The sequence below is a fragment of the Pinus tabuliformis genome, chromosome 2_2 (assembly GCF_031772625.1).
Source record: "Pinus tabuliformis cultivar Carrire ecotype Pingquan chromosome 2_2, CPIR1, whole genome shotgun sequence".
NCBI lineage: Eukaryota > Viridiplantae > Streptophyta > Pinopsida > Pinales > Pinaceae > Pinus > Pinus tabuliformis.
The window spans coordinates 270071019-270085724 of record NC_142300.1 but is presented as its reverse complement, the minus strand read 5'-3'; the positions used below and the strand labels follow the sequence as shown (position 1 = coordinate 270085724).

At 41.6% G+C, this 14706-nt stretch overlaps 1 protein-coding gene across 4 annotated transcripts in view; it reads left to right on the top strand.

The window, feature by feature from the left end:
• Positions 1 to 14706, top strand: part of LOC149192347 (ARM repeat superfamily protein) — a 336187-nt gene that overhangs the window by 282985 nt on the left and 38496 nt on the right. For 3 of the 4 annotated variants that reach the window (XM_089404557.1, XM_089404556.1, XM_089404558.1), the window contains exon 16: positions 13104 to 13319. In XM_089404557.1, coding sequence (XP_089260683.1) covers positions 13104 to 13319 — 216 coding nt within the window. Of the gene's footprint in view, positions 1 to 12697; positions 12769 to 13103; positions 13320 to 14706 lie in introns of those variants that run through there. The other variant, XM_089404559.1, reaches the window with a different exon arrangement.

Below are 14706 nucleotides of genomic sequence, written 5' to 3'. Positions count from 1 at the left end.
TGAGCCTTCTAGCTATGAGGAGGCAGCTAGCCAGCAGGTCTGGAGAGAGGCCATGTAGGAGGAGTATTCTTCTATCATGAAGAATGATGTTTGGGAGGTAGTGTCGAGGCTTGGGGGAAAATCCGTGGTTACTTCCAGATGGCTTTACAAGTTAAAGCATGCTGCAGATGGCAGCATTGAGAAATTCAAAGTGAGGTTTGTGGCTAGAGGGTTCTCCCAAGTAGAGGGAGTTGATTATGAGGAGACCTTCGCTCCCGTGGCTCGATATACTTCGATCTGCTCCATTATATCGATAGCAGCAGAGATGGGCTGGAAGATCCACCAGATGGATGTGAAGACTGCATTTCTCAATGGCTTCATACAGGAGGAGGTGTACATTGAGTAGCCACAGGGCTTTAAGGTGCATGGGAAGGAGTCCCATGTGTGCAGACTGAAGAAGGCCCTTTATGGCTTGAAGCAAGCTCCCAGAGCTTGGTACTCCAGGATAGATACATACTTGCAGGTGATGGGTTTCACAAAGAGTGAGGCAGATCCGAACCTTTACTTTATTGTGATTGGTGAGGAGCCTCTCATTCTGGTGCTGTATGTGGATGACTTGGTCATTACAAGTGCAGAGAGACAAATAGAGCACTGCAAGAGAGATCTTGCGGCAGAGTTTGAGATGAAGGACATCGGCTTGATGCATTACTTTTTGGGTTTGGAGGTGTGGCAGGAGGAGGGGCATTTCTTCCTGGGGCAGGGGAAGTATATTGTGGACATCCTTGGCAGATTCCACATGGAGGATTGTAAACCCATGTTGACACCAATGATCACCAACTGGAAGAAGCTTCATGCTTCGGATTCCGAATTGGTGGATCCCACATTGTACAGGCAGCTGATTGGTTCCTAGATGTATTTGGTCAACACTAGACCAGATATTTTTTTTGCAGTCAACACGATGAGTCAGTTTATGTGTGAGCCTAGGAAGGTTCACTGGGTGGCGGCAAAACACATTTTGTGGTACTTGCAGGGGACAGTGGATTATGGTCTGGACTACAGGCAGGGGGATGGAGTGAGATTGGCAGGTTATAATGATTCTGATTGGGCAGGTTGTGCTTCTGATAGGAAGAGCACTTCAGGGTGCTGTTTTGGGTTGGGTTCGGCAGTAGTGTCATGGTTCAACCAGAAGCAGCACTCAGTAGCATTGAGTTTAGCGGAAGCAGAGTATATGAGCCAGTCTAGCTAGTTGTGAGGCCATCTGGCTTCACAAGATGTTGTTTGGCTTATTTGGTCAACCGTTGAGACCTTCAGTGATTTAATGTGATAATCATAGTTGCATTAAACTCACGGAGAATCCAGTGTTTCATGACAGGTCAAAGCATATCGGGATCAAATACCATTTCATCAGAGACTGTGTTTAGAAGGGCGCTGTGAAGCTTGAGTATATTCCCACTGACGAGCAGGTTGCAGATATTCTTACCAAAGCCTTACCACGGGGCAAGCATGACTACTTTAGAGACAAGATGGGTGTGGTGAGGAACACCTTCCTCCGTAAGAGGGAGTGTTGAAATTTGGTACCGGAGGACAGGTGGTTACCTAAGGCTTTGATCTTTGGCCTAGGGAAAAGTGTCCAAAAGAATTTAATTTTTCTCCTAAAGTGACTTTATAATTTTTATAAAGTCAAATCTAATTTAAAAGTGACTTTAAGTGATAAAGTTACTAAAGTCTAATTTTAAAGTGACTTTAATAAAGTCAATGTAAAATTAGAAAGGAAAAGTGACTTTGGAAATAAATGACTAAGTGGGTCTTTATTAAAGTGGGGTGAATTAAAAAATAGGAAGTGAGATTTAAATGAGCATTTAATCTCAGCCCTAGATTTCAATCTATTTCAGCCATTGGATTTAGGGATCACCCAAAAGTCACTTAGGGTTAGATTAAAAGAGGAAAATGAGGAAGAGGTCATTCATTCTTTCATGAGCAGATTGGGAGAAGGAGAGGAAGAGAGCAAGGGAGATTTCTGGACAGGGAGGAGAAGGAGGCAGCAACTTGGCACACATTCCAAGGCAACATTCCAGCATGTCCGTACAGCTGAGTTAGCATATAGTGAAAGGCAGATTTTTGGGCACGATTTTCAAGGAGGCCATACAGCAGTTTGCACAGAAATCGAGGAGCAGAAATTTGAGTTTGCTGGCACGATTTTCAAGGAGGCAGTACAACAGATTTTCAAGGAGGCCGTACAATAGTTTTCGGCATAGAAATCGAGGAAATCGTACAACAGAATTTCTGGCAGCTTGCACGATTTTCTAGGCAGGCCGTATAGCAGAATTTAAGGCTGAAAATTGGCACAGAAATTGAGGAGGACGTACAACATTTATTGCTGTTTAAATTTTGCTGTTTGCAAGTTTTTCCAGTTGGCTGTGAGGCATGAAAAACGAGATAAGTTGTAAAAGTTTACTTGTTAATTTTTGTTGAATATTTCTCACTGTAAAAAGCATTTTCCAGAAATAAGAAAGAGCTCTCGAACTGGTTTTCCCCAAGAGTTGTAGGGGGTTTTTACAGGGTCACCTTGCCAAAAATCATTGTGTTTAAATGTGTTAAATGGCTATTTATATTTGCTGATTTTTATATTTCTGCATTTTCCAGCATTTTGTAATTTTTCCAGAATTTGTGTTTTCAGCAAAATTTATTTTCCAATTGTTGAATGTATGGATATGGGAAAGGGAATTTAATTATTTTGGAGAAATAAGGTGAAACTGAAAACCGGGGTAGGAAATGAGAAATTTTTACAAAAGGTGTTTATGTTTCCACCTCCAGTGTTGAAGGAAGGAGTCGAAGGACTCGTATGGCTTTGAGTTTGACTTGGCCTTGGAGGCATGTGTGGAAAACTTGGGAACGACATTGAGGATTCAACAGAGTGAGGTGACATGGGGCTAGTGGTACAAAAATTATCAACTCCAAGAGTTCCTATTTCAGTATTTTGCTTTGCTTTCTTGGCATTATGCTGATCTAACATCTCAAGGGCCAAGGCTGCCTGGTATTTGACATTATCGTCAACCTTGCTGCAAAGACTTATATCATGGGCAGGTATTTGTGCAAGGTGGAACTTGAATCTATAAATGCCTCCACTACATTCCTTTTTGCAAAATTTACAAAGGAGCTTGGATTTTCCGGGAATCTTGTCACAATAAGCCCAAGCAAAGTCCATCTCTCTCGGCATTGTTGTTGCTTTGAACTTGTGTTTAATTTGTGGCTTCTGTTAAGATTTGGAGTCGTGGCTTCTATTTAATTTGTGGCTCCTGTGAAAGACAACAAAAAAACAAATTTAAAAATGATCCAAAAATTTAAAATATGCTAGAAATTTAAAAAATTAAATGAAGACAGATGTCAGTAAACAACAGTCAACTAAACATATGTCATATATATTATAGAGATTATGCAAAAGGAGAGTGAGGATCACTGTTATGGAGCAGTATTCTAAGGTACTAGGAGTCTAGGAGATAGATAGATCATAGGATCATAGGTGTGACTCTGTGAGGATCACTGTTATGAAAACAGGGACAATTCTAAAGACAGGCTATGGGTAGAGACCAGTTTTCAAATGCAAACTTTCAAGCCACCTCTGATGCCAGATGCAAGACAGAAGAATTTTCTTTCTCTTTGCTGTTAGGAAGAGAATTAGCTCTAGAAACTGCATTGCTATAGCTGCAACCTGCAGCACTTTCCTTGTTTTAGACTTTTAGTATTTCAGTTTCTAATTTTCTCCAGCTAATGAATTTCTCTTGCCCCATTGTGACCAAAATTGCATTTTTCTTCATTGCCCATACCCTGCATTCTGTCTTTGAAGTTGCATTCTTGAAGATGCTTGTTGAAAGGCTAAAATTTAAAATTAACTTTGCTACATGATTTTTCTGTCTCTACCACAAGCTTCTCCTCGCTGAGTAATGGTTTTTCAGATCTTCACCTAAATTTGTCATTTTATTCTTTTCATAATTTGTCACATCCCTCAAATCTTCTGCCATGTCATTCATCATTGTCACTTATCTAGAGTACTGTCATGAAGATAAATCATGATCACTGTCATATATAGGGTTTCTACTCAATCAAATACTATACGAAGGTTTCGATCATGTTGTATCAAAGGTCATTGTAATATATGAATCATAGTCATGCCTCCTCATTGTCATTTTGAGATAGAATTATCACGTTGCCGTCGAGAGTACTGTAATCACTATTATATATATCATAGATCATACATCATGTATCACCACTATCATACGAACAAGGTAGCTGCCTTTATGTATAAGCGAGCAAGATCATTATCATGTGTCATAGCATCACCGAGATAGGAGACTACTCAAATCACTATAGTCTTTTTGCAGAGATTGGAAACTTCATGTTATTGAGATAGTGTCTTGCATTACTGAGATATAGTCTTCTTCTAATACAGAGATATTAACGTTGTCATCGCAGAGATTATACATAGTGAGCCATCGAAATCAAACCACTGAATATGAATGTGTGCTGTAGTTAATCAACCCACACTGAAAGAGATCTGAGTCACGGAGTATGTAGCGGATCCAAAGCAAGCCATAACATAGATTTGAGTCATAGCATAAAGTATGCGAATCATAACATAGGGTATGTGAACCTCAAAATATATATGGAAGGCGAGTCACACAGATGTGAGACATAGTGAGGAGTGAACGAGCCTCTGTAGTATTTACGTACCACAGAAATGATAAATATGATCCATTGTAAAATGTGAAACCGACCCAATGAAACAATGTCACATTGATTCGAGCTACTGTATATCGACTGCCTCCATTACAGCTCGGACAATGGACAGAAGAGTGGACAGTGAGCTCAGACTGTTATAAGTTTTGTGGGAAAATTGATCTTATACCCCTCTGACAAGCCTGAAGTAGTGAAGCTCAGATTGAAGTGTAGAAGCTCGGATATGGAACAGTGATAGCATTGTTGACTGTGTCAACCTCGGATCTAAGGGTCCAACCACACGAAGATAATAACAACAGTGAACACATTCGAAGATAATAACAACACATTCGATCCCAGATCATCTATCCTTTCACGTGACACGAACCTTGGATAATAACAAAACTTGTTTGCTGAGTCGTGGACAGTGGAAGCGCTGGAGTCTGCGGCGTCGACGGCTCTGCGGCGTCGTGGAATGGCTGCGCGTCGAACTGGAATGGTTGCGCGTCGAACTGGTTGTCTGCGGCTGTGTGGAACTGGAATGGCTGTGCGAGTCTGCGCGTCAGGTAAGATGTATTAATAATAACGACAACCTGAAGTTCTGAACCCCGTAAACCTAAACAGAAATATGGCGGGACGCGGAACTGAAATCTGGCGGGACTCGGGAAACCGGCAATAATCGGGTAAATCGCCAGACTCGCGAGTCAAACTCGCGTTGACCACGAGTCAAACTCGGTCAACGCGAGTTGACTCGCAGAGTTTCAAATCGGATCTTTTCACCGCCGACCAGATTATGACTCGCGATTAATCGCCAAAATCGGCGATTCCTGTTTCACTGGTTTGAACTGAGAATTGCGATACAAATGTATAATCTTCAATGTTTAACTGTAAATTGGCTATATCATATATTTTATTGCGAAAAAAGTCTAATTTTTTAGTTATATTTGACTACGGGATCACTAGTTGGTTTGCGATTTTAGGTGCTATATAATTTGCATCTTCTGCTGGAGAAATAGAAATACTAACATCTTTTCTGGCGAGAGTTCCTTTAATGTTAAATGGCACTTTACCGTCTCTGGGTAAGGTTTCTAGGAATCTTATGGCCTTCTTTTTTGTATTAGACTCCATTTTTGCTTCTTGAATATTAAATACTTTTTAAATCACTTTTTTTTTATAAATAAATCCCTTTTTTTCTATATATTTTTTTCCCAAATATTCTCCTCCTTTAAATAGCCTTGACTCTTCTAATTTCCTCTTAACTTTTTTTTAATATATATATATATATATTTTAATACAAAACCCTTTTTCTTTTTATTTGAGTACTTTTTGCTAACCTTCTTCTTTAATAAACTCTTTACTTCACGAATAACCCTTCTCCTCTTATAATTATATATTGAGACTTATATGTAGACTTAAAACGTCTCAATAATATTCTAATTTTTTCTTTTTGTTTAATAATATAAGTTTCTTTAATCTTCCACGTATTCAATGGTTATTTTGATTCGACCATATAATTAACTATATTATAAGTTTTTATATATTACTTTTTTGATATAATATAGAACTTTCTAAAACCTTGCTCTTTAATAAATCTGTAACTTCACTTTATAAAACCATGCTTTTTAATAAATCCACTTCACGTATAACCCTTCTCCCTAATAAGCCATTAACTTCACAAATAGCCACGACTTTTTGATTTGTCGTGACTTTTGGCAATGACGTATGAATTGATTGGAAGGAATCAAAAGAAACGGAGGCTGTTGGAATGATGGGATGAACTGATCGGATGATTCTGAGGTTGCAAAATGACTCAGATAGGAAGCCGGAAGCAATGCAGGCAGACAACGTGGATCGGTGGCGGGACAGAGGAGTGGATAGTGTTGAGGAGACGAAAGAAACGTGGTTAGGGCAGCGGTTGATAGGGAGACACAAAGAACATAATCGACCGATAATTATGACGGTACGGTGGATGTGTAGGGCTCTGGCGGTAGGACAAGGGTTGACTATGAAACTGCGGCAGAAGATATAGTGCCGCAGAAGTGGCGATTGTATTCAGCTGTGTTTGCTTTGGTTGGTGGTTGATGACAGGGTTACGGTGGTTAGGGCGTCGTTGTCGGCATTTATGGTGGGTTGCGTGGGTGATTATGGTGGTTGCCACAGGTACGTTGTTACTATATATATATATATATTTGTTTTTCTTTTTCTTTTAATATATGATCTATTTTGTAGTTATTTATTTTTTCCCTTTTTTTCTTTTATTTTTTAATTTTTTAATCAAATGGCCAAAGACCTGGAAAATGGAGAATCTCACAATGTGTAGCGAAACACTTCAATTATGACAGCAACAAGGTTGATGACGATTGATGGCCAAGGGCCGGTGATCGGAGAACGAGCTCTGTGCAGCAGTGAAGCGGCCAAAGGATCGATTGCTCTGATACCAAATGAAGCGAACAAAGTTCCTTCTTTAAATTAATTGCTCCAAAAGACTTGGAATATAAAGATATCCATGAGGATACAAATATTATATATTAAAATGTGTGAACAAGAATGATTTACAATGAGAACGAAAGGCTTGCTTATATATCAAGCACGTGTCTCTTCATGGAGAGTCATGTCTCATTTAGACATGACTCTTCAGCCTAATTACTAATTAACTAATAATTATTTACGATTATTATCATTTACATTATTTTACATTATTTCCTATATATTTATTCATAACATTCTGAGGTTGTTAGTGATGGTACTTGACGTATCGGAGGCTAGGAGGGTATTCATGTTTGTAGAGGGGCTAGATGAGCCATTGAAGGGATTGGTGAGGTCCAACATACCCACTACCTTGCAGCACACAGTGGGGAGGGTCCGAGATCTATAGGATGCCCCACCCAGGGCTAGAGCACCGTTACCACCTAGATAGGGATTCCAGCAGAGGGGAAGAGACATGATGGCTCCACCATCGAGAGCCAACCAGGGGTGAGGGCAGCTATATGAGGAGACCAAGAGGGACCTCCGAAGGAGGAAGTTGTGTTTCACATGTCAAGAAACTTGGGCACCAGACCATAGATGCACTGCAGGAAAGGCCCATTACATTGAGGTCTTTTCCAAAGTGACTTGGAGGACGATGTAGAGTTTAAGTGGGTGGAGATGACAACGTAGCACATGTGGAGAGGGGACCAACACCACCACCACTAGGGGGAGCTCCTTTCGCACCAGCAAGAAGGGTCCTTGCATCTCTGCAAGGGGTACCCAAGTTTTTGACCTTGAGGATTAGGGGCATGGTGCAGGGGAAGCATGTTTCAGTTTTGGTGGATAGTGGGGCTAACCACAACTTCATCAATGCACAAATGGTTCAGAGGAGGGGCATCAAAACCAAGGAGTTTGAGGGATTTTCAGTTCTTGTGCCGAGAGATAGAACCATGTAGTGCACTCGCTATGTTCTCGCCTTGACAGTCACCATGGTGAACTATTCAGTGACGAAACACTTTTTTGTGGTAGATGTGTTAGACACCAATGTGGTGATGGGTGTTCGGTGGCTCTATTCGATTGGCCGAGTCACTACAGATTGGAGGAAGTTGGAGATGGAATTCACAGGGTCGGATGGCAAATTGGTTTTGCTGAGGGGTATGCACTCTTACCCTCCACAGACTGTTTCAGCCCACAGGATGGAGGCTGATCTGAGGCATGGTGATATTGAGTGGGCTGTGGAGTTGAGGATTTCTGAGGCTAGGGGTCAACCCAAGCCACCACACCCAAACATACAGGCTATTTTGGACAAGTACCTGATGGTGTTTGGAGACATACCGCCCGGGCAACCACCTGATCGGGGTTTTGAGCATACTATTGAGTTGGAGCTGGGGGTACAGGCCGTGATCACAACACCTTACAAACATCCCAAGGCATACATGGATGAGATTGAGAGGGCCATTCACGAGTTATTGGCACTTGGGTACATCAGGCCTAATTCCAGTCCTTTTGCTTCATCAGTTGTCTTGGTGAAGAAGAATGATGGGTCCTTACGCATGTACATAGATTACCAGGCCCTCAACAAGAAGACCATGGAGAACCGTTACCCCATCCCATGCATAGATGAGCTGATGGATGAGCTGAGGGGGCTAAGTTCTTCTCCAAGATTGATTTGCATTCGGGGTACCACTAGATCAGGGTGAGGGACCAGGATGTCCCTAAGACAACTTTCAGGTGCCACTATGGGCACTTCGAGTTCTTGGTTATGCCTTTAGGCTGACCAACACACCAACCACCTTCCAATCTTGCATGAACCACATGTTTTGTGGGCAGTTGCGGAAGTTCGTGTTGGTGTTCTTCGATGATATATTGATCTACAGCTGGACCTGGGAGGAACACTTGCAACATTTAGAGACAGTGTTGCGTATTTTGGAGGAGCAACAGTTTTACGCTAAGCTGTCCAAGTGTGAGTTCAGTTTGACAGAGATGCTCTATCTAGGGCACATTATTGGCGAGGATAGTGTGAGAGTCCATGAGGAGAAGATCATGGCCATCCGGGATTGGCCAGAGCCCCAAAATGTGACAGAGTTGAGGGGTTTTGTGGGCATTTGTACCTACTACCAGAATTTTGTGAAGGGCTTCTCGCAGTTAGCAGCTCCCCTCACCGATTTGACGAAGAAGGGGGCGTTTGAGTGGACAGATGGGGCGCAGGAGGCTTTTGAGTGCCTCAAATAGGTCATGAGCAGCTGCCCGGTGTTGGCACTCCCCGATTTCGCACAACCCTTTGTGCTTGAGTGTGATGCATCAGGGGAGGGTGTAGGAGCAGTTTTGATGCAGGGGGGACACTCGATAGCTTTCGAGAGTTGGAAGCTACTGCCCCATGAGAGATTGTACTCCATTTACGACAAGGAGATGCTAGCCATCATGCATGCGCTAGCCAAGTTCAGGCAGTACTTGGTGGGAAACAGGTTTTGGGTCAAAACAGATCACAACAGTCTCAAATTCTTCTTGGAACAGAAGTAGTTGCAGGAGAGGCAATAGAAGTGGGTGAGCAAGCTCCAGGCATATGACTTTGACATTGAGTATGTCAAAGGGAAGCAGAACGTGGTATCTGACACGTTGTCTCGGAGGCCAGCTACCCTTGCATTGATGAGCATTGCACCTGATTGGAGGGCGCAGTTACTGGTGGAGTATTCCAAGGACTGTTTTTCATGTGAGGTCCTTGACGGTGCAGTGGTGGATGACCGGTACAGGGTGATGAACGAGGTGATTTACTTCTGGGACCAGATTTATTTAGTGCCCAGCTCCCAGTTGAGGGAGAAGATCATGCAAGTAGCCCATGACTCACCATTATCAGGGCATTAGGGGTTTGCCAAGTCATACAGGGCCGTCAGGGAGCGCTTTGCATGGAAGGGCCTTAAGGATGATGTTTTGAGGCATGTCCGGGAGTGTGACACTTGCCAAAGGAACAAGGCTGAGTAGACACACCTTGCTGGGTTACTACAACCTCTTCTATTCCTGAGGGGAAATAGGAGAGTGTGTCAATGGATTTCATTACCGGGTTGCCCACAGTGCAGGGCAACGATTGCATATATGTGGTGGTGGACCGATTGATGAAGTTTGCACGCTTTTTCGCCATCTCATCTTGGTCCTCAGCCTCACAGGCGACCAAATTGTTTTTCAGGGAGGTATTTCAACTTCATGGTCTCCCGAAGACCATTGTTAGTGATCGTGTTAGCTGGTTCATGGGAGGATTTTGGCAAGAGCTGTTTTGACTAGTGGGCACAAAGCTCAATCCGAGCACCAGTTATCAACCCCAGACTGATGGGAAAACACAGATAGTTAACAAATGGCTGGAGGGTTACCTACGTAACTATGTGATGGGCCAGCTTCGTGCATGGATACGATGGTTGCACTTGGGCGAGTACTGCTACAACACCACGTACCACATGTCCATAGGTATGTCCCCATTCAGAGCCTTGTATGGTTACGATGCATTATCTTTTGCTGACGTGATGTTTGGAGACAGCAAGGCCCCTAGGGCCAAGGATTGGATATAGGAAAGCCAAGATATCTTGCAGGCTCTCAAAGATAACCTGCAAACTGCACAGAACCAGTAGAAGCTCTATGCAGACAAGGGGCCGAGTAGAGAGGCACTTTGAGGTTGGGGACTTAGTCTTCTCGAGGTTCCAGTGGTACAGGCAGTCATTAGTCAAGAAGAAGGGGGCCGAGAAGCTCAATCCTTGCTTCTATGGGCCGTACTGAGTCACTAGGAGAGTAGGGGAGGTAGCATATGAGTTGGAGCTATCCCCAGGGAGCCGAGTACACAACATTTTTCATGTGTCATGCCTGAAAAGGCACTAGGGTAGCAGGTGACCACAGCTACAAAGCTACCACACTTGGATGATGAGGGGCACTTAGTTCTGGAGCCAAAGGCTATTTTGGACACCCGCGAGAGGCACTTGTAGAACAAGGTTATCAAGGAATTTTTTGATTAGATGGAAGAACCTATCGGATGAGGATGCCACTTTTGAGGGAGAGCAGATACTTCAACATCCTTCATTACAGTTGCTTGAGGACAAACAACGTTTTGGCGGGGAGGACTGTGATATTCCCATTTAGCAATATTGCTAAGGGGAGATATCATTTTTTCCAAATTTTGGATAAATTCGCAGTTGTACTTAGGAAATGTGGGTTTAGAGATCCCATATGAATTTGAGCTAAAGGGAAGCCTAAACATTAGAGGAAGGAGGAGATAAATCGAAATGCTAGTGGTAAGTGGGGTCCACCCATAGAGAAATACGACCCACAAGGAAACTCGCACTCATTGGAGGGAGATTGGTGGGGGAAGTCGAAGTTGGGCCCGCATGGGCATTTGGAGTCTCTTTGACAAAAAGAGGAAGAGGCAAGCATTTTTGGTCATTCGTGATTATCTGAGTTTTCTCTTAGACTAGCACGCTTGAGCTGAGGCCAAGTCTGCAAGTGCTATTGAGCACAAGAGGTTTCCGGGCATAAATCTCACCCCTTGCTTCGGTGGACTTCGAGTGCCAGCCCTAGGAGGGAGTCTCGTCCTTTTTAGTTCGATTTGGGGGCAATGAAGTGTGAGTGTGGAGAAGCTACAACAGTAGCAGTGCAGGGATTGCATAGTCCTTGGAGGTGTCACACATGGGGGTTGAGGAGAGAAGGGAGTTTTGCGCTGAAACTTGTGGAGGAGTCCGGGGAGGAGATGTGTTGGTGATTGTAGTCGTTTGGGAGCTTTCAGCAACAGGATTATCAAGTGGGTCGAATTACCCAGCAGTAGTGCCATTGAGGGAAATTGGGCCGAAATTCTGAAATCAGCAATCGGCAAATTTCTTCGTGGGTTTTTGTGGATATTTGGTGGAGAGCCCGAGGTTAATTTCCTAGAATTTTCTGAGCACCAGAGGAGGCCCTAGCAGCTATTCTTCACAGCCAACAACTCATTTTCTGGGCATTTCAGCACAGAGCCAAAGGGAGATCAGCCAGTACACTTGGGGGATTTCATGTTCATCACTTGGGCTTAGCTAGCATGCCTTGGGCAAGCCTAGATGCATACTTTTCAAGCACCCATTGTAACTTCATGTTTTATAAATAAAATGGCTCAGCAATGCAGTTTTTGGCTCTGTTTTGTGTTCTGATATTTGGGCAAATTTTCTGTGTTTTTTTTTATCTATGCATGCTTTGTTTATTACTGTAAAATTTCCTTAGGGATATTACAAATATCTATCCATCAAATTTGTCCAGGATTTGCACTCGGATTTTTTTTGTTTTGAAACATGCGATTTGGTTGGGGAAGACTATGTACCTTGTGGGTGACTAAATAGTCCATCATCCTCACCAATGGGTGAGCATTCATTGGCAACTATTAATTTTTTTTTTGTTATGTCAAAACTGGTTACTATATAAGGTCACAGATATAGTAGATTAAAGGGAGATAAGACCAATTTTTGGTCTTGAAGTCTGTTTCGATTGGATATCTATTTATTATGGGTTTTGAACCAAGATCTTGATTTATGCTGATCAGGAATTGGTTACCGATCAGAAGAAACTGAATGAAAGTAACCCCGTTGTCTGGTTTTATGAGTACTAATTAAGGTAAGCATATATCATAGAGTACACGACTATTTTATTTTGCTCATGTTTGAGTGGACTTAAAAGGCACCAAATGGATGTTGAAAATGAGTTTCTCCCTTTTCTTTTGTTACTTAATGTGACAGAATTGTTTCATTGGATTTCTATACTTGATATATGCTCCAATATTCACCTAATGATATGGAAATGAGAAGATTGATTTTTTTGTCGATGTTCTAACTTTGCTATTTTGTTAGACTATAATATGGTGTTGGAAGAGATTGCAAAGTATCATGGAAGCTGTGTCAGATGATTGGTTAATGAAAGAGGGATAATTAACTTGAGGTGATTGGCTGCAGAATGGGATGGCTACACTTGCTATGATAGAGGAAGCACTTAGAAATGAAGCGGAATCTAGAGAAGGGATTGAGTGGGTAGCAAAACAATTTTCCTTTTACACTCTTCAGGACAGCATAAATTCAGTAGATGCAGTGAACGATGGAAACAGGCTTTTACCTGCAATGAACAAAATATGGCCTTATCTGCTTGTTTGCCTTAAACACAAAAAATCTCAGGTACTGTATACCTTCCCTTGTTTTTGTGAAGCTTTGTGGTTTACATCTCAATTTTTTTGAAATTTACTGAAGTTGCATTTATTCATAAAAACTTCATTCTACCAGCAATATAAAACTGGAGGATCAGTGGGATGAGCCTGAAAGAGCTCAGAGTTTTTCCCTCTAAACTTTCCATATGCTAACCAAACACAACTTATACTTCTCTAGATAGCTGATTAATGTTTTCATCTTGTTAAGCATTCTGATTTTCATTTTGAATTATTTGTACTTCATAGGAATGTGATGAGACCTTGTAAACATTTATTATATTTGTACTTTTTCCTTATCTCTTTTGGGCAACTTAGTCGAAACAGATCACTCTCCCACTTTATCAATGGTCATATGAATTGGTCACTTTGATCACATTTCCCATAATTTTATACTCTCTATTTATAGTACACTGTAATACAAATGAGCATACATCATGATAACCTCTTTCGGACTTGATCTATTGTTTTCTTTTATGTGAGTATTGCATTCAATTTTTGTGCATAACAATCAGTGTCAAAGCTTTAAGATTGGGGCCTTGTTGCTGCAAAATCTAGCAGGCCTAGTGCAAAGTTCCACTAGGGAGAACCAAAGTTACAAACATTATGGCAACAAGATAAAGGGTTGCCACTATCACCTCAACAACCTTTCTCCTGCTCTTTAGTGGTATTTGACAACAAGGGAGACTCCCGAAACTCACCTAAAGGATATTCAATGATTATGGCTCAAGGTGATTGATATGAGGTCTATAAGATGGGATAAAGTACCAACAGGACTTAGAAGACCTAGATGTTCTATGCCAAAGTTCAATTACCTCTATTCCTAGACCAATTTGATGACTGTCATAAATTAGGGTTTTTCTGATTTTCAATAATAGGGTACACTATGTCATATAACAGCCAAGGGAAAAGGCCTTTTGATGAATAATCAAGAAAGGAAGCAACGCCTTCAAATAGACAACAAGTATTAGGGGTTTAATTGTAGTTTTATGGCTGAAAATATGCATAAACAGCAATCTATGGATGACGTCAACCCTGAAGAGGAGGGTTTAAACATGCAATAATGCTAGATTTTACAATCATATTATTTATTAATGTGTTTCCTAATTTTGGAACCATAAGCATCAATCATAAATTTATTTTTTTTAGCAAATTTGCACATAAAACACTGGCCCTAACCATAGGTATCTAGGAAAAAGAAAGACATTTAATTAATTAGATGGAAGGTCAACACAATTATGATTAGTGCCTTGTATTAAATGGCTTAATGGAGTCTTCTTAGGGCTAAATCTTTGAGAATGGCCTTGATGAAGTAATGGGAGGATGATTAGGACATCAATTAATACCTTTCTGTCTTCTTG